General features: G+C 35.3%; 1 protein-coding gene across 1 annotated transcript in view; it reads left to right on the top strand.

Moving 5' to 3' along the window:
* Positions 1 to 19764, top strand: part of Naaladl2 (N-acetylated alpha-linked acidic dipeptidase like 2) — an 808912-nt gene that overhangs the window by 298488 nt on the left and 490660 nt on the right. The window contains 1 exon segment of the mRNA XM_034499893.2: positions 16516 to 16789. Coding sequence (XP_034355784.2) covers positions 16516 to 16789 — 274 coding nt within the window.

Genomic DNA, 19764 nt, shown 5'->3' with positions numbered 1-19764 from the left:
ATCTATCTATCTATCTATCTATCTATCTATCTATCTATCTATCTATCTATCTATCTATCATCTCTTCAAATTCTATAGTTATATTATCTGACTGATGTTTTACTAGGATCAATGTTAATGCTATGAAACATTTTTCACAAGTAGTTAAAAGAAACATTTGAAACAAAAATGCCAATTAGCTTCAGAATATCCTTCACCAGTGGGGAAACACCTTGACTGAGTCAAGTAATTAGGACTTTGAAGTACAATTCACTCCTGTAAACTTCTTTGGTATGTGGTGGAGGTAGTGTCACACATTTGAATTTAATCTCCTGATACAACATAGAAAAATTCAAAATAAGCATGAATGTCAGAAGTCTTTTTCAGGTTCTATGCACATGCTCCGATGTGCCCTTGCTGAACAAAGAATTGAATGAAGAAGAATTTGAAATTTTTCAGGTTTGCTGAAGAAATTTTTTAACATCCCTGGTAAAAATGATTTCTCTCTCTCTCTCTCTCTCTCTCTCTCTCTCTCTCTCTCTCTCTCTCTCTCTCTCCTGCTCTTTCCCTCCCTCCCTCTCCCCCTCTCTGTGTGTGTATATCTGTCTGTCTTTCCTCTCCTCTTTCTACCTCTCCTCTCCTTTCCCTATCTCTCCTTACTTTCCAGTTCATTCCATGCACACTCTAAGGTGAAAACATGCCTCTCCAAGTCCATTCACTGTGCTTACATCTGTATTAATATATTAAATTATTTTTAGTAAGCTCCAACTTGACTTCAAAAGGCAAAGACAATAATCCAAGAAGAATATCAGTGATTCTGTTTGATCAAGTACCGAGAGTAACAGAATTCAGAATATTCTATTTAGACATCTGTCTGCATAACTTTAAAAAGCATGTTGTATATGAACATTCTTGTTATTTTAATTTCCTATATGTGAAAACAAATTATTCTGAGTGATACATTCATCACTCTTATAGGGCATATAAGAAAATGTTTGCAACACTTTGGAATTAGAAACTTCTTTTGGGATGCTGAAGGACAGGTCTACCACTCACCAACAGGGTCTCTTCAAACACAATAAGCAAGCTGCACACTGAAAGTATCTTCTTCATGAGCTTCATGTGGTCTGTGGGTTGTATTTTGGGTATTGTGAGCTTTTGGGCCAATATCCAATTATCAGTGAGTGCATACCATGTGTGTTCTTTTGTGATTTGGGTTACCTCACTAAGGATGATATTTTCTAGTTTCATCCATTTGCCTAAGAATCTCTCGAATTCATTGTTTTTAATAGTGGAGTAATACTCCATTGTGTAAATGTACCACATTTTCTATATCCATTTCTCTGTTGAAGGACATCTGGTTTCTTTCCAGCTTCTGGCTATTATAAATAAGGCTACTATAAACATAGCATTAGCCTGAGGTTTTGATCTTAGATATTCTGACTGGTGTGAGGTGGAATCTCAGGGTTGTTTTGATTTGCAATTCCTTGATGATTAAGGATGTTGAACATTTCTTTAGGTGCTTCTCGCCGTTTGAGTTTCCTCAGTTGAGAATTCTTTGTTTAGCTTTGTACCCCATTATTAATAGGGTTATTTAGTTGTCTGGAGTCTAATTTTTTGAGTTCTTTGTATATATTGAAGAAGGAAGACCAAAGTGTGGTTGCTTCGGTCCTTCTTAGAGGAGTAACAAAATACTCTTGACAGCAAATATGGAGACAAAGCCTGGGACAGAAACTGAAGGAGGGGTTGTCTGGAGATTGTTCCACCTGGGTATCCATCCCATGTGCATTCACCAAAGGTAGAGACTTGATGTGGATACAGGAAGTGCATATTGACAGGAGCCTTATATAGCTGTCTCCTCAGAGGTCTGCCAGGGCCTGACATATACAGAGAAGACCCCTGGTTCCAGCTGTATATGTACGGGAGGATGGCCTTGTAAGGCATAGGTGAGAGAGGACATCCTTGGTCCAGTGAAGGCTGGATGCCCCACGGTGGAGGAATTGGAGGGTGGAGGTGGGAGTGGGCAGGTGGGTGGGGGCACATCCTCATAGAAGCTGTAGGAGGCCAGATGAGATATGGGGTCCCTGAGTCAGGGGGGAATGGGGAAAGGGGATAACATCTGAAATGTAAATAAAATATCCAATAAAAAATAAAATAAAGAGCAGGCAATCAAAGGATATAAAAATAAGAAAAAAAAGGTGTCTTCTTTTTTTTATGGTATCAGACACATTTAGTCATCTATGAGGAAACTCTCAGAGCTATGCTCCTTTGTATTTCATTTAAAAATAAATTTTAAAAGCATTATATTACTCTCCTGAGCAGCCAGAACACATCAGTTCGTATTTGTTGCAATTTGCTTGGTAACAAAGCAACCTGAAGAAAAAGACTCTTATATGAGCTCTATGTCCATTAAGACAGCAAATGAGTAGAGTTTCTTTCTAGTTATATTCATAGAGAATCTATAAGCCAGGAAAAATATACATCTGTATACTATGGAAAAACCACTTGATTAACCAATCTATAAGATAATGTAAGAATGAGCTACATCCTGATATCCTGTTACATATGAACACGAAAATGGTCTATTAGACCTCAATTACGTTATAATTTGATTAATATGATAAAATCTACTCTCCTGAACATATACAATGAGATGCATTGAAGAAAATAATTCATTATTCTAAATATAATAAAACTTTATACCATGAATTACTTTTAAAATGTATGAAATTCTCATAGAGAAAATAAGGAATATTTTTAAATTGATCTGGAGATTGGCTGCAACAAGATTTTAATACTAAAAACTACTTTTGACTTTTTCAACACAATGAAGGAAACTAAAGGTAGGTGTTTGAAGGGAACTTCTGTAATCTACTTTACATATCTGCTGCTGGGTTTGATATCATTGCCTATAGATTAAACAAGTGTTCATGGTAACTCAGCTGTCAGTTAGACCACATGAAACATGAATCTTTTCCCATAAGGAGCAGCAGTATCTGCTAGTGAATAATTAGATGCTATTTTAGGTGATATTAAATGTCTGATAAACAACACCATAATCTACTATACTTAAAGCTTATTTACACTATATATATATATATATATATATATATATATATATATATATATATATATATATACATGCTTTTAGGAGCACAAGCACTCTAAAGTAGCAAAGAAGATAGTCTGCAACTCAGAGAACACTAGATTGGATTGAGTGGAGATTATTAATATCTAATCATTGCAACTGATATGCATGCAACTATTGTCTTCATTTTTTCAATAAAGTAAAGAGGACCTCCAAAGTCTCAAACAACTAAACAGATGAGAACTTTAAGTATAATCATCAAAAGCCTCAAAGTTTCCATCACTGCTCTGAATTTAAGCTTCATTTATTTGTATTGTTTTCATGTATAAATGTTTGTATTTGTGGAGTGTGTATGGTTGCATTTGAGTATGTTTGAATAAGTGCAAAGTGCATGAATATGCATGTCTCAAAGTCAGTGAGTATTCCTTTCATTTTTGTGTCGGTACTCGGAGATTGAATACTTTTATAAAAAATAGAAAAAATAGAAATCTGAAATGTGGAATGCCATTGTACCATGTCTTATCAGAATTATATAGAACTATATAATCAACATGAGCCAACACATCTACTTTGTGACTTTAACTACTTTTCAAAATAATCATCAGGATATTTTGAGGAGACACACTGATTCTGTTTAGAGGATAAATTACTACATTAAGTAAACTAACAGTATTTTTATCTAGTGAGTGTATGTTGTTTATAACTCTCATAAAAATCATTGAAACTTAGACACATTTTATAGAAAGCAGCCACTTGTATTGTGGTGCCTTTCAGGCTGAGCTCGAAAATCTTTGGGAAATATGCTTTCAGAAAAGAAAGACTTTCTGACATTTATTTATGACGGTGAGGCCATAAAGCTTTGGATTAATTGCATGTTTTGTACAAATGTCAGCTACTGATTTAGGTTTGATGGATCTATTTTTGTCCTGTCTCAGCTTTTAGTGAGTTAAGGTACTATTTTTCATCAGTTTTCTTTAGCTGACCCCTGTGAAATATAAAAGTCAGATGTCATCAGAAAACTATTTTTTTCCTTATAGATTCTTCAGGAGATACAAAATGTATTTATCTGATAGAACTATGGTAATACTTAAGATAGTAAAAAAAACACAAGACTTAAACTATTCTTGTTAATTTTTACACAACTGACAATTATAATATATGAAGCTAACATAGCAAAGTGTAACTGCCCTGAGCTTGGGGTTGGGGCTGGGGAGTTGGTTCATAGTTGAGTACATGTTAGTCTTGGGAAGGAATGGAGTTCTTTTTCAGAACCCCAGAGACATCTGTAACTCCAGTTCCAGGAGATGCAGATTTCTTCTGAATTCAGTGGGCACCTACACATATACACCCCAAAACATACACATGCACACACTTATGTAAAATGAGCAATTTAAGTAGTGAATATGTGATTTTATTTGTAATCATTCTACATTCTCACATTGAAGACTAGCTGTACAACAGTGAAAAACAATCTGTAAATTAGTTTTTATTTGTATACATAAATACAAGGTTTATTTTGGTGATTGTATGGGATATATTTCCTGTTAGGATGTTTGATTTACTTCTTACCAACTCACAGTATTTTAGAAATTGTAACAGCTTTTCTGTTCATGAGATCATTTGACACTCTGAGCCCCCTCTGGATTTCTTTTTCCTTAACTGAGGCCACTTGATTATCTATATGTAGTATCAACACCATGACTTCTGAAATCAATCATTATATCAAGTTTTTACAAGAATCACTAATTCAACTTTGTTTAATACCAGTTTTCACTCTCTAATATTTTAATATGAACACTTTTCAGCATCATGTGTGTATTTACAGAGCATTTTAACTGTTGAATATAGTTCATCAACAAATGGAGATATATTGTCAAAAAATGATTTTTCTCCCATGTGTATAAGAAACCTTTAGAATGATGCCATTATGTTAGTTAGAAGTTTTTTGTTTCACTCGTTCTCTTAACAGATGAAAATTTTCTGTGTACACCTCACTTTCCTCTACCTGAAGCCTGTAGATTTGGCACAGGAATGGAAACCTTTGCAGGACCCTGCTATCTACATATCTGATGACCTGGCAATTTGTTGCTTCTCTAGAGTTTTATATAATTTCAAATCTAAAAAAAACAAAACTTTTTTTTTTTTTGCTTGAGAGAGACCATGTGTCATAGTACATAAGACTCATAGAAGATAAGTCACAGGTGTCAGTTTCTCTTCTCTGTCACAAAGGTACTGTGATTAAATCAATGTTTTCAGGGTTGGCGATAATTTTCTTTATAAATAGATACCTAGACAACTCCATATTGTCCAGTCTTAAATTTCTCATTACCAGGAATTGTACACACCAGGACAGAATAGCTACAGCATAATGCCTCTTGCACTCTCTGAGCTCAGAATTCTTCAAGTCCAGTCCAATAACCTCTGTATCAGAAAGGCACTTGAAGTACTTCATTCTCTGGAACTGGAGCACTTAACACTCTCTCTACATATGAACTCTGTCAATTCACCTGGTTTGGTCTTGTCATGCAAGACAACAAACACACATTTTATTGAAAAACAATAAATCTATCAACTTAAAGCATGGCTCTTTCATAATTAAAATTATTGTGGATAGTGCAGAGAGTAAGATTTAAAGATTAGTCTAGTATAATAGACAAAATGGGTACTAACAAAGGTGTTCCTGGAGTAGACTGCAGAACTAGTTCATTTTCTATAAATTGAATGATTGTGTTTCTATTAGTTCCTATGACATGGCAACATTTCATAGTTTCTTAATGGATGAATAATTTGAGTGGCAATTTGTAACCATCCTTCCCAAAGATAATTTAAATACATCTCCTAGACTGCCAATAGTCTGTCACAAATGCACTACTGGGTTCTTATTTGATTTGTAAAATTATTATTTTTACTCTTAATATGACAAGAAGTCATGTGTATCTAGTCATGAAATAAAAAAAGAAAAGAAAAAAATGAGCAATTTTAGATGTTACATATCTTGATTCAACATTCTCTCATTTTGCCAGAAAGTATCTGTATTGTTGATATGAAAAGAAAATTCAGTTTTGGTATTTTTTCATGTAATTGTTAGTTCCATTATAGTATCAGAAATTAATTTTATTAGTTTAGGCTTAATGATGGTTCTAATTTTATTATATGTATATCGCTTAATGACAGCTGCAGAAAATTACAAAAATGTGGAAACAATGATAACTCTTTACAAACACTGCCTTTATAAAGTTGGGAGTAAGGTTACTGAGAACCCTACTAAGGGAAAATGATTTGATATTATAATGAGAAATGTTTTTTTAACACTGCTGATGTACATATAAACTAACAGACAGTATGGCAGTCCACACAAGACGTATACATTCGAGCTGGACAGAATCTCAGAAAGGAGAAGGGAAGTGGGGAAAAATCCCCACTCATAATGAAGATGCTACTTTATGAGAGATAGAAAGGCAGTTCTCTTCATAGAATTGTACTGGGTATATCAGCCATGCTCTAAGATAGGCCTTGTGCTCAGAAAGGCCTGACTAACAGAAAACATACTCCATGCCCTCTTGTGTATGTTTGTTTGTGTTGATGATTTGGTGTTTTTATCTCTTTTAATTTTTGATTTTGTTGTTGTTGATATTTTATTTTTATTTCATAAATAGGAGAAAAAGGATAAAGTTGGATAGATAGGCAGAAGAGAATAAAGAAGATCTTACAGGTCTCAAAGGACCTTTATAAAGAATATGATCAAAATATATGAAAATTTAGCATCAGAATAAGAATTAAGTGTTGCACTATTGGGTATGGAAGTCTAGTCTACAGTAAAGCATAAAACCTGTCAGATCTGTCATAGCCAAAGAAAACTGTATTACAGTTTAGGACTTCAATGCTTATTACTAATCTAAAGCCATCAAAACAGCATAAAATCAACATAATAACAGACACATAGTCCTCTGCATTCAGACAAAACAGTCTTTGTGATTTTTATGTGTTTTAATCACACCATTACTTTCTGGTCTGGCATCAAGCATTGTACAAATGTTCTATGCTTGTCCCATCATTGGGAAACATATTCTCTATTATGCAATGTTCAAATGCAAAAAGTATGTTTCTTTAGTAATCTACTTCTTTTTGTTCTTGCTTGTTCTATACCTTTATAGAAAGTAAGTTCTATACCTTTATAGAAAGAAAGTAAGTCAGAACTCTCAACTTTAGCTATTGGTTTGCATATATTATATCTTCCGTTTGATATGTATAAGTTTAGATACCTGTACCCAAGCAGGATACTGGTCAGTTTTTTTTTTTTTTTTTATGTCCTTAGCCATTGCAGCTACACATTAGCTGATGTACATTATAAACATATTGGTTACATTTTATAGCACATGGTTAAGTTTGAGATCAAAATGCACTTCCAATCACCAGTTTAGAGAGCATTTAAAACAACAAGTTACCCAACACAGCAAAACTGAAGAAATGAAAATATTCCTGGTATACTGTTCAAAACAGTAACCTTTGCATGTCCTTGAAATCCCTACATATGATTCTATTCAGTCTTGAAATAGGTTGTATTTCATATGTGTTTAAATTAGTGTCACTGCCCCCCATTCACACACACACACACACACACACACACACACACCACATATACACATACAGATGAACGTATACATATACACAGATACTCACAGACAGACATACATACAAACAAACTCAAACATTCATACACATACACACACTCAAGAAAAATTAGGTTGTATACCCAAAGATTTCAATATTTGCACATGCATATTTATTGCTGTATTATTTATAATATACAGGAAATTGAATCAGCATAGGTTTCCATTAATAGATGAGTGAAAAAGAAAAAATGTGCATGGAAAGGTTTATAGTTATTTGAGAAGTCTATTATTTAATCAAAGCTGCCTGTGAGTCTGTGTACCTTCTGGATTTATGTTATTGCATCACAGAAAAAAGCAGATAAAAGTGGAGACCTATAGTGCCTGATGCGTAGATTATTTATTATTTTAAATGTGCCTTCAGATTTGCTTTAAATAAGTTAAAATAATTTAATTTGAAAAGTGACATGTGTTGTGATATTCCCAATGTGTGGGTGGGCCAAGATTTCATAATGCAGACACTATAATTGTTATTGCAAAAGTTTGATATGGCCCTCCACATCTCATTGCTCATAATGCCTTTATGTTATATATTCACATTTCTTCTTTCTAAAACATACTTTACATGCCAAATCACATGACACTGCATTATGTTTCCCAATTGCAGTCCATGTATGTATTCTGTAGTGACTTGGTATAGAATTAGTTACCTTGCATCCAATGTGTATAAGAGTGAAACTGTGAGAGTTGGACCACTGAACATTTTTCAAGCATATGGAGTAATTGGTGTTTTGACAATGAATCTTCTTTCAATGTGTTCTGTTTTCTCAAATCAAGTTTGTTTTGCTATCTTTTAGAATTTATATTCTTGTCTGACTAGAATATAAAATTTAAAAAGTATTAGTTGTGTATCAAGCTAGTCCATCAGAATGTTTTCTAGTACCTGCAAAGAAATAGCTTTTTGCAATGTGCTCCATGAAGAATTGGGAGTAAGATCCCTCACACATAATCTATATGTGCACTAATTTTTCATGTAATATATAATCAGTTTTAGTTTTGCTTGTTCAGGGCATTCTTCATCTGTCAGAATTGATCTATTGTGCCCTTGAAGTTGTGTATCAGTTTTCCTGGGTCATTTTCTCATGAGTAGGAGTCTTCTAGAAGATGACATATCACTTAACTTATTTTCCACACTGATATCAAAACCCTAGGGCTATGTGCACTTCCCTACTATTCAATACTCAAAAGTCTAAGCCTTGACTCTTGTTTATCAAGCAATTGTGTTCTCCACACTATATTACAAAGCAGTGTCTTTCATTATGCAGGAGTTCAACTAGCAACATCCCTACCAGTGAGGTCACAAGTATGTGCTCCCACATTCCACATTTAATGTGTTAGAAGAATCGAACTCTGTTTTTCAAAACAAACATTTCGCTATTTGGCTATCTCTTTTGCTCAACATTTGTCTTTTTAATATACAGATAATAACAACTGCCACAGAATATATGTGAGCATTTGTTCTTCTATGTACACATAAGACAATATAAGTGGGTAATAGTAAATATTCTGGGTGTTTTGTTCTACTTTTGCTGTTTGTTTGTTTTTCCTGTGCAATGCATGTGACCAGCACTCCTGAGATATTTTCTTCACCCATTCACTTAGAGTACGCGTGTGGCAGTCTCCCTGGAACTACGAATACTGCATGCATCACTTCCTCCAGTTCTGATATCAGTGTTGCTCTGTGGCTCATCCAGTAGCAGGTGTTTAACATTGATATAAACAGAATTTTGTCTAACAAAGCCAAAAATCCTCCCGTATCAAGTCTCTGTTGGCCAATGGAACATTAACGCCAAAGTTAATTCCAAATTCAAGTCTCAGCCATGACAGTTCATTATGCTACCTGCCAGAACTGCTGGCCCATGGAAACCCTTATTTTAAAAATTAAGGCAGAGTAAAACTTTCTTTCGAATAAATAGCTTGTGGTTTGGGGTAACATACTTCCATTTTTGCAGGTCTCTCAATTAATAAATTGAGATTGCATAGTAGTTAATTCCTTAATAACATTTCTGGTTTAATATAGAAACCTTCTCAATTATAACAGAAGTGCCCACAACGTCTTGCAAACAATTTACTGCCAGGATAGAAAGCTTTAAAAATGTAGAGAGTTAAAAATAAATATAGCCATGTTCATGGGTCTATGGAATTTTAGATCATAAACAGAATCCCTCAATCAAGCCATTGATACCAATAAGATGTTGACTGTTATTTATTTAAGTGAAAATTATGTGTATTTATATGATTGTAAAACAATTTGACTTTAAGTTAACTTGATTTTACAAGACTTCTTTAAGTGAAAATTTATATAACACAAATATAAATGAAGAATCAGTAGTATAGAGATAGTATACTTTATTGGTTTTTATTTAATTCTTTAGTTTGAGAACCTTATACATGAACACTAACTACATCAACATCACTCCTTCCCTCCAATTTCCCCAATATCTTTCACCCCCCCCCCCAAATTCTGGATCTCTTCTTTTGTTATTGTTGCATGTACACACACATGCACTCAAATACACAAACATGCTGTCACACACGTGTGTGCAGAGAAGTATATGCAACCTACTGAATCAATTTATTATTGCTTATATATGTGTGTGTGTATCAAGGTCTGAATTTGGACTTGGGTTAGACATATTGTTTAGGAAATTGTTACTGAAGAAAATGGATTCTTTTTCTCAGCAGGCATTGACCATTGGTCATGTGGGATATGTATTTTCTCCTGCCCTCTTTGTCATTTCAAATAGTGTTAGTATTATTATAGTCTTATCCCGGCAACCATATTCTTGAATCTAAATATGTGCAGCTTTCCTCTCTTATATAGACGAATCTATCTCACAGCCAGCATCCTGGCAAGCTGGTTCATACAATCCTTCCATCCCCTCTTTTATGATTTTCCTTGACCCTTAGGTATACTGGTTGTGGTATAGACGTACCAGTTGGGTTGGTTACTCCACAACCACTGATTCTATGCATTTTGACCAGTTGTGGGTCTTTTTAATGGTCCTCATATGTTGCAAAAAGAAGTTTTTATGATGAAGGGTGAGAGTTACTCTTATCTGAGAGTAAGATGGTAAGTTTTCATAATATGGTTTCTAATTATAAGAACAGTAACAGGTTCTGCTCGAAGGTCTGTGAGTCTCCAGTTATAGGTAATGGTTGCAGTTACCTTCTTTACAGTTAACGTACTTATAGGTTCCACCCTAAGTACTAGGCATGAGTTCTTCCTATTGAGAGGGCTGTTGATTATCTCAAAGACAAAGGTACAAAAATAGTGCACCATTGCAGATATGCTGATGGTCCAATTATTGCAGTGGTTCATAGGCCTTGCAACAGAGTAGGACTGCCTATTGTTCCTATTCTTTGGCAGTTTCCATAGCATCTACTGGTAGTATGGGGCTGAGACCCACTCCTCAGAGTGGAGGATTTTAGGTCACTGAAAGGTATTAAAATGACGAAGGTAATTCAGAACACAAAATACCAAGAATGAGTATACTCAATCTCTCTCTCATCTGAGGATCCTAGCTTCTATGTGTAAAAATGTAACCTGTAGTAGCCAAAAACCAGAAAAGTAAAAAGGGAGGAGGTTGTGTGTGCATATGTGAGATTGTAGAGTAGATGATAGTATGACACAGATACTATACCAGGAGAATGGGAATATCCTTAGGCTGTTTCATTTGAAATGAGGACAGGGCAGAAAATACTGAGGAAGGGTGGAGCAAAAAAAGATCACCAAGGATGGTGGAAAAAGGGTTTGGAAAACATATTGTTCTTTATATTTAAAAATATACATATAAATACATGTATATTACACATGTAAATAATTTAAATATATGTTATGAATTTGAGCTGTAAACAGTTCTCAGTAGCCACAGACAACATAACAATAACCACAGTACCAAGCATAAGAAGCTCCATTTCATGTTATTGTTCAGGGGAGCCTAAGAGAGTCCCCCGTACAACATATGCTATTGTCATTTCTCTAACTTGCCTCCGGAACTTGAAGTAAGACCCTATTGCTAAAAATACCACACTCCCACACTCTTCAGACATGAGCCTTGGAGAAATAAAGCTAAACAAAAGTTGGAGGAAAATTAAAATACAAGTGAAAGAACAACTTTTCAAAAAATTATTTTATTTATTTACATTCCAGCCCTTGCATCCACCCCTGAATTTCCCTTCCCACAGTTCCTCATCCCATTTTTTCTCCCCCTTGCCTTTTAGAGAGTGCCCCCCCCCAATCATTCCCCTTCTCTGGGACCTCAAGTCTCTCAAGGATTAGGTGCATCTTCTCCCACTGAGGCCAGACCAGGCATTCCTCTGTGGTATATGTGCCAAGAATATCGCCAGCCTGTGTATGCTGTCTGTTTGGTGGCTCAATCTGTGTGCTCCCTGAGGTCCGGGTTAGTTGAGACTGCTGGTCTTCCTCTGGGGTCTCCTTCCCCTTCTGCTTCTTTAGTCCTTCCCCTAATTCAACCATAGGGATCCCCAACTTCAGTCCAATGATTAGATGTAAGTATCTGCTTCTGTCTCAGCTACTGGGTGGGCCTCTCAAAGGACAATGTTGCCAGGTTCATGTCTGTAAACACATAGCATCAGTAATAGTGTCAGGCCTGGTGCCCCCACCACCCATGGGGTGGATCCTAAATTGGGACAATCAATTGACTGCCTTTCCTTCAGTCCCTTCTCCACTTCTGTCCCTGTAGGTTCTTTTAAACAGGAACAATTCTGGGTCAGAAATTTTGACTGTAAGTTGGTAACCCCTACTCCACTTGATGCCCTGTCTATCTACTGGAAGTGAATTATTCAAGTTCCCTCTCCCCATTGTTAGGCACTTTAGCTAAAGTCTTCCCCATTGAGTCCTGACAGTCTCTCACCTACTAGGCCTCTGGTACTCTGTACAGGGTGCCCCCACAGACACCCCCAGGCTGCATATTTTCATTCATTCTCATGGCCTTTTCTCTTCTCCCTTCTCCCATAACTGCTACTGTTCCCCTTTCCACTTCTTACTCCTCTCTCTCACCCAAGTCCCTCTCCCCTCTGCTTCCAATTACTATTTTGTTCTTCTTTCTATGTGGGATTGAAACATCCTCACTTGGGCCTTCCTGCTTGTTAAAATTCTTATGGTCTGTGGGTTGTATCCTACGTACTCTGTACTTTTTTGGCTAATATCTACTTATCAGTGAGTACATATCATGCATGACCTTTTGGGTCTAGGTTACCTCACTCAGTATAATATTTTCGAGTTCCATCCATTTACCTGCAAAACTCATGATGTCCTCATTTTTAAATGCTGAATTCCATTTTGTACATGAACTACGTTTTCTGTATACATTTTTCAGTTAAGGGAAATCTAGGCAGTTTCCAGCTTCTGGCTATTACAAATAAGGCTTCTATGAACATAGAAGAGTACATATCCCTATGGTATAGTGGGGCATTTTTGGATATATGTCCAGAAATGAGATAGCTTGGTCTCAGATAGAACTAATTCCAATTTTCCAAGGAACCCTCAGAGTGTGTGTGTGTGGGGGGGAGTTATTTCCAGAGTGGCTGTACCAGTTTGCTATCCCACCAACAATGGAGGAGTGTTCTTCTTTTTTTGCCAGCATGCATTGTCACATAAGTTTTTGATCTTAGACATTCTGGTAAGCATAAAGTAGAATCACAGGGTCCAACAAAAAATCAAACATAAAGAACTTGGCTCCTTGGAATTGTATGCATTATTTGTGGAGCAATGATGTTCCTTTATCTATGTGTTTGTGTGTGTGTGTGTGTGTGTGTGAGTGTGTGTGTGTGTGTGTGTGTGTGTGTGTGTGTGTATCATGGCCATGGTGATGACTAGAGGTCAGGTAACAACTTGTAAGATTGTGTTCTTATTTTCTACCACATGAGTCCTGGGGTACACAAGTGTGTGTGTAGTGCCAAGGTGAGAAACCTCATTGGCCCACATGGGATGGTATTTTGAAGCTGACATTCAAAAAATACAAATACACTTCATATGCTTATTTACTCATGTGAATACATGTTACAATGAGTTTCTTATAAAAGACTGTTATGTTGAACTGACAGATCCGTAAAGGAAAGTAAGACAGGAAGCCACTGTAGGAAAGGGTGCTGTGCAAGTGATATGCCGCAGCCTGTAACTCTGAGGATTGATAGCAAGTGGGACAGAGTAATGAAAGGCCTGTGGTTCAAAGAGGAACCAAAAAAGAAAAACCACGTAGTATTACTGGTATTGATCAAGCAGGTCATAGTTCTTCCATAATAAGACATCAGTTACATACCATTTTTAGTTTAAAGCTAATATTCTTCAAATATTCTAATCTTATTTGATCTCTCTCAGAGAAGAAATCAAAAGAAAAATACTTTCTATCTATGAGGTTTGTATAATATCTTGACAAAATTAGACAAAAAGATATTCCTGAGAGGAACACTAATCTATTAACATTGCATTGCCTTTTTAATTAGATGTTAAAACCAGAAACAAGAGGATGACAAAATGAATTACAAAATATCTACAGATTTTAATGTATCCTGTTAATAGTACCATTTTGTTATATGAGAAAAATTCTTTTAGTGTATGCTCATTTTTAATAGATCATATGATTGTTTTAATGAACATATCAGAGTGTGTGATAAGGTTCAATACTATTTCAAAGAGCATCTCTCAGCAACAGGGCATCAGGAAGAACTTTTAAACCCATTTATAAAAACAACTAGCATTGGTTTTTATTATTTCATCAACTATTTTCTGAAGGTCACCTCTAAACAATAATTAAAATCTTAGAATGGTAAGAGGTAGGAAGATACAATGTCCAGTTGCTCATGACATAATTTTTAGCATTAGGCCAAAACCAAGGACTATTTCATAGTTTTTGAGCTCTTGGAGGAATTGGGTGGTGGAAAAATTTATTAGCATTAACCTGTGGGAGCAGGTTTAAGACAACTTGTTTAATTTTATGCACCTTCTTAGTAATCAGTAATTTGTTAATTGTCATATTCCACTCAAATGACTATAGCAAAATCCTTTAAATTGGGCAATTTACAAACAACAGATATTTATTTTCAGAATTTTAGAGCTGAAAAGTCTAAGATTCAGTTGTCTACAATCTTTGAGATGAACCTGTCTCCTTACAGAAGCCTTCTTCTAGCTCTGTCTTATACACTTGGAAAACTAATCTTCCTTCTGCCCTCTTTTTTGGGGGCATTAAGTGGATTAATGAGTAATTTTTACCTGTGATCTAACCTTTAGTTTCCATGGAATGCCCTCCACAACCTATGCATTAGAATTAAAGGCTTATTTCAATAGCTATGCACTGTCTATTTATTTTTTTCTTCCTGTGATTCAATATGTGACAGTAACAATTCAAAGTAGATATAACCTTGGTTCACAGTTTCAAAGAACCTAGTCTGTCATGTTAGGAAGGCATGTGAACACGAGAGGCTCATTCCATGATGGGAAATTTGAAGTGTAATTTTCATATCTCTTGGTCAATAAAGAAGCAGAAAGCTATTCTGTTAATAGTGTGAGATGATCTCTCAAGGACCACCATAAGTAGCCAAGGTCATCCAAGCTCCTAAAGTTTCTTGGTCTCCTATACCTCTAAAAAACAAGTACTCAAACATATGAGCCTATCAGAGGCATCTTAGACCAAAACTTTAATATTCATCCAGGAAGAAGGAAAGTACAGGGTCAAGATGTCCTTGTAGAGGAAGAAGCAGGGCATGCTGTATGCTATGCTGTGAGATGTTATGAAGTAATAATGAAAAAAAAAAAAAAACCACCACAGTGGAGCTGGGTCCAGGAGACAGTTGCAATTATTCTGATGGCTCACACAGTTCCAGCACTCAGGAGCCTGAGACAGATAATGTCTGGGAGGAGGTTGGCTAGTGACATTAGTCCTAATCAGAGAGCTAACAGTTCAGCAAGAGAGCCTGATAAATGTCAGAACACTCTCAATGAATGGAACAGACATTAAGTAAGGCAGACAACTTAGAGCCTTGTCTAGCCTCTACACATGCATGCAAGCACACACACACACATGCACGCATGCACACATCTATACATACCCTTGCTCAGTCATGCACACATGCATCCACACATATACACACCACTCACACATAAAAGTGAAGGCACGGGAGAGGGCTTCATAATGGTTTCTTGCTCTATCTTCTTGCTCTGGCCAGCTTTCAAGCTGTGCCAAGAGACATACCTGCAGTTTCTAGTGTAGGCTTCTTGCTCATTTTTGAAGTTGTTTAATAAAAAAGTTCATATAAATATGTATATGAAAAAAGGCAATTTCATATAAAAGAAAAATGTTAAGTACTTAGGAAAAGATAAAATCATAAGAGGTACACATTTTCAGTTCATCCCCAAAAGGAAAAAATTAGATGAAATTGCTTTCTTTAAATTCCCATGTCTTTTCTGTGAATAGATAACCTATCTCAATAAACATTATAGTTTTTTTTGGAAGTGGTTGTATATGGATTTTGTTAATGTTAATATAAGACTGGGAAGTCATAAGAGCCCTGGTTGTCATTGCTCAGTCTTTGTAATATACTTGAAAACATAAATTCATCCTGCCTTGATTTAGTATGATCCCCCTTCCTGCACCTCAGATCTGTCACTCCATAAATATCTTAAGGTCAGATCTTGTCACATTTATCCTTCAAGATCCCACAACAGCTATTAATAAAACTCACTTATGAACAGTCACATCTCCAAATTAAAAAGACTTTCTCTCTATATTTTTAAAATGTGCTTTTACATTTTTTCAGACATTTGCTACAACTCTATGACAGTGAGGATGACATGGAAATTTCAAAGAAGATTAAGAGTCACTGGATTGAATTGGGCTTGGAAGATATACAGTTTATAAACTATTCAGTGTTACTGGATTTTCCCGGGCCCTCTCCAAGCACCATCACTGTGAGCAGCACTGGCCAGTGCTTTTATCCTGATGGCCAACCTTGCAGAGAAGAAGCCAGAAGAGGCCACAGCCAAGATCTGTTCTACTCATATGCGGCCTATTCTGCCAAAGGAACTCTCCAGGTAATTTGACCATTTGTCTCTGTCATTTCCAGTGAAATGGAATTAGAAAACAACAGATTTCGTCTAAATTGAGCTAACTGGCAAGATACAGCATACAAAAGTAGCCATTAAATATATTCCGTATAGCAATGCCAGAGAGCAGGGAAGATAGAAGGGAAGTGCCTGAATCTTTGCTTGTCAAGTTTTGAAAGTGAAAACATGTTAGAAGAATTAAATTCAAAGGTGTTGAAGGTGCAACTGAGTTACTCACATTTTCTTCAGCTCATATCTTTCAAGAGAAACTCATTTATGGTTTTGAAGAGGCAAATTTGAATATTTTGATACGTAGGGAGAGAATAGAAGTGGCAAGGACTGCACTTTGAGATTGTTTATGCACATAAGAAATGAAGAGGAAAATTGATGCGATTATTCACACACTTAGGATTTCAAATACAGCTTGCCTGTATTCATGCTTGGAAATGTGTGAAGAGGAGTCAGGTGTGGATTCTGCCTCCACCTTTCATGGTAGCTAGATTTGGTAGTGATTTTGGCTTCCTGGTTAAAGAGAAGAATGTCTAGAGTCATGTAATAAGTTAAAATTCATGCTGCAGTTAGCCACTGTTTTCTGCCTCTTCTATGACGCTGAGCTTCTTAGCTTTATGGGAAGCATCACTTCTGCTCCACTTGAAGACCACTGTGAGAATTAAAAGAACTAGTTTATGTGAAGCCTGTGGAACAATGCATGACCCAGAGTGCACCCAACATGCAAGTTAAATATAATGGCATATTTTGTTTTATATAGCAGCTATTCTGCCTCAGTTTGAAGTATAATTTTATCAGACATACTTAGTCATTTTTCAAAATTGTGAACTAATTGGACAAGGATGGAATTGTGCTGTGTTTTTATTGATTATATATATATTCTTTATAATTAATTATAAGCAAACATGGAATATTTAAACAATTTAAAGGTATTTTATAAAATTACTTAAGAAAATAGAATAACCAATGTTTGTGATATAACAACCTAACCTACTTTTATGATCTTTGCGGTTGCTGAGGTTTGTGGGGAAGCGTGTACTAGACATTCATTACATCAGACTCCTATTCTATGTTGGTAGAATTTGACTTTTAGTAGAATTTCATATAACCAGCACAAAGTTGAAGAGTTTCTACTACTAATTAAATTTAATTGTGTGTGTGTGAGTATAATATTTTTATCCTAAAGCTCATAACTTGTTTCATCAATACATAAGTTTTCTAGCAATAATGGTAACACATTTTATATCAATGAAAATACAGGGAAAGAGCCTGCACCCTTGTCTTGGCTCAGAAGCCATGAGCTTAGGGCAGTATGAGACATCTTACCATCCAAGCACTCACATATACCACTGTGTTTCTCTGGCCTTACCAACATTCTGTTTGGCTCAAGTACATTCAAATCATTCCCATTGCCCACCTACCAAAAATAAATAAATAAAAGCTAATAAATAAATAAATAAATAAATAAATAAATAAATAAATAAAAGAAACCCTAATCCTGAGGAGAACAACAAAACAAGACTAGTGAATCTTTGGACTCACTCTTACCAAATTGTTTTTCAATTTCTCCTGACAAACACTGATGATTTTCTGAACATGGGGAAATTGAAAAGTAATTTTCTCTTAACCTGGATCTCCAGGAAGACTGGAAAGACATTAGACAGTACATTCCACAGACCTGAATTCAGACAGCTCAGAATTTTGTACATATTTATCTCACCAGTATTGTGTGTTAGATATTTTCTTTATTTCATAAAATAAACTATGTTTTTCCAAACATTTGTTCAATTTCACCAAAGTCTATGAAGATTACTTAGGACCAATTTATCATTTTAAAAGTTATTTTAGCTCCCAATTCTAGTAAAGAAGTTTTTGAAAAAAAAAACAATAATTAAAAAGGAGAAATTGAAGACAGAATCAGATATAGATATGTACTCCTTTGAAATATAACTTCAACTGAAGGTATTGTTGAAGGGTTAAATGCAGTTGCAGACATGATATAAACATATCTATCTATCTCTATCTCTATCTATCTCTATACATATATATATATAGGGTATCGTTTGTTTCTAGATCTTAAAATCTTTGTTTCAAGACCTTAATTAAAAAAAAATCTTGTGACTTAGGTAAAGACATTGAAAAAAGGTATTTTAATACTAAATATAAATATGTTGTGCAGAGTGTATAAGATATATGAAGAAAGTATGTACCTGTGACTTTATATTTTTAAAACTCAAATGTTGGTATTAGGATATTCAAAACTAAAACTGTTCTACCTGGCCACTGTATGTTACACAGAACATGTACATACACTTTACATCTGTGTGCTAAAGGATTGTTATTACTCTGAAACTCACATCCAATAACTTGTAGGGAAGTGGTGTTTTCTGTGTGTCTCTGACCAATTCATATCTATATTCAGTTGATGATTATGCTGATTCAGACATAACTTCTTCCTGATTTTTCAATATGTTTTGTGTTCATGAATTTCTATGAGGCAGAGCCATTAACAAGTTTTTAAATTATTCTATTTTGACTGCCAGCAATGCTCCCCACAACTTTTGCTTTTGACAAGGTTATTTGCAGAGGAGTTCCTCTTTACTTTGACGAGCTGTCATCTCCATTCATCATAGTACTGTTTTGTATAAGCTTCCAATTTGTACTTTCTGGTAACCATCTAAAGAGCACTCATGATAACTCCTATTTACTCTGAAAACCCACTTAGTGCCAGCATGATGGATGGTGTGCTTTGCAAATCCTTTGTAAATCATCATGCACTAGAAAGGTGACATTGTTACTCCATAATAATGACAGGTGGGTCAGTCAAAGGGTCCTAAGGAGAGTTGTATTGTCGGATGTGAAATACACATTAAAATGGATGTATAAATAATTTAGCATGTGTATCTTTAGCATCAGGGAATAAAATGACATTTATGTTTCAATAAAATAAAAAT

This window comes from Arvicanthis niloticus, chromosome 4 (genome assembly GCF_011762505.2).
Source record: "Arvicanthis niloticus isolate mArvNil1 chromosome 4, mArvNil1.pat.X, whole genome shotgun sequence".
Classification (NCBI taxonomy): Eukaryota; Metazoa; Chordata; class Mammalia; order Rodentia; family Muridae; genus Arvicanthis; species Arvicanthis niloticus.
This window is presented reverse-complemented; position numbering and strand designations above follow the sequence as displayed.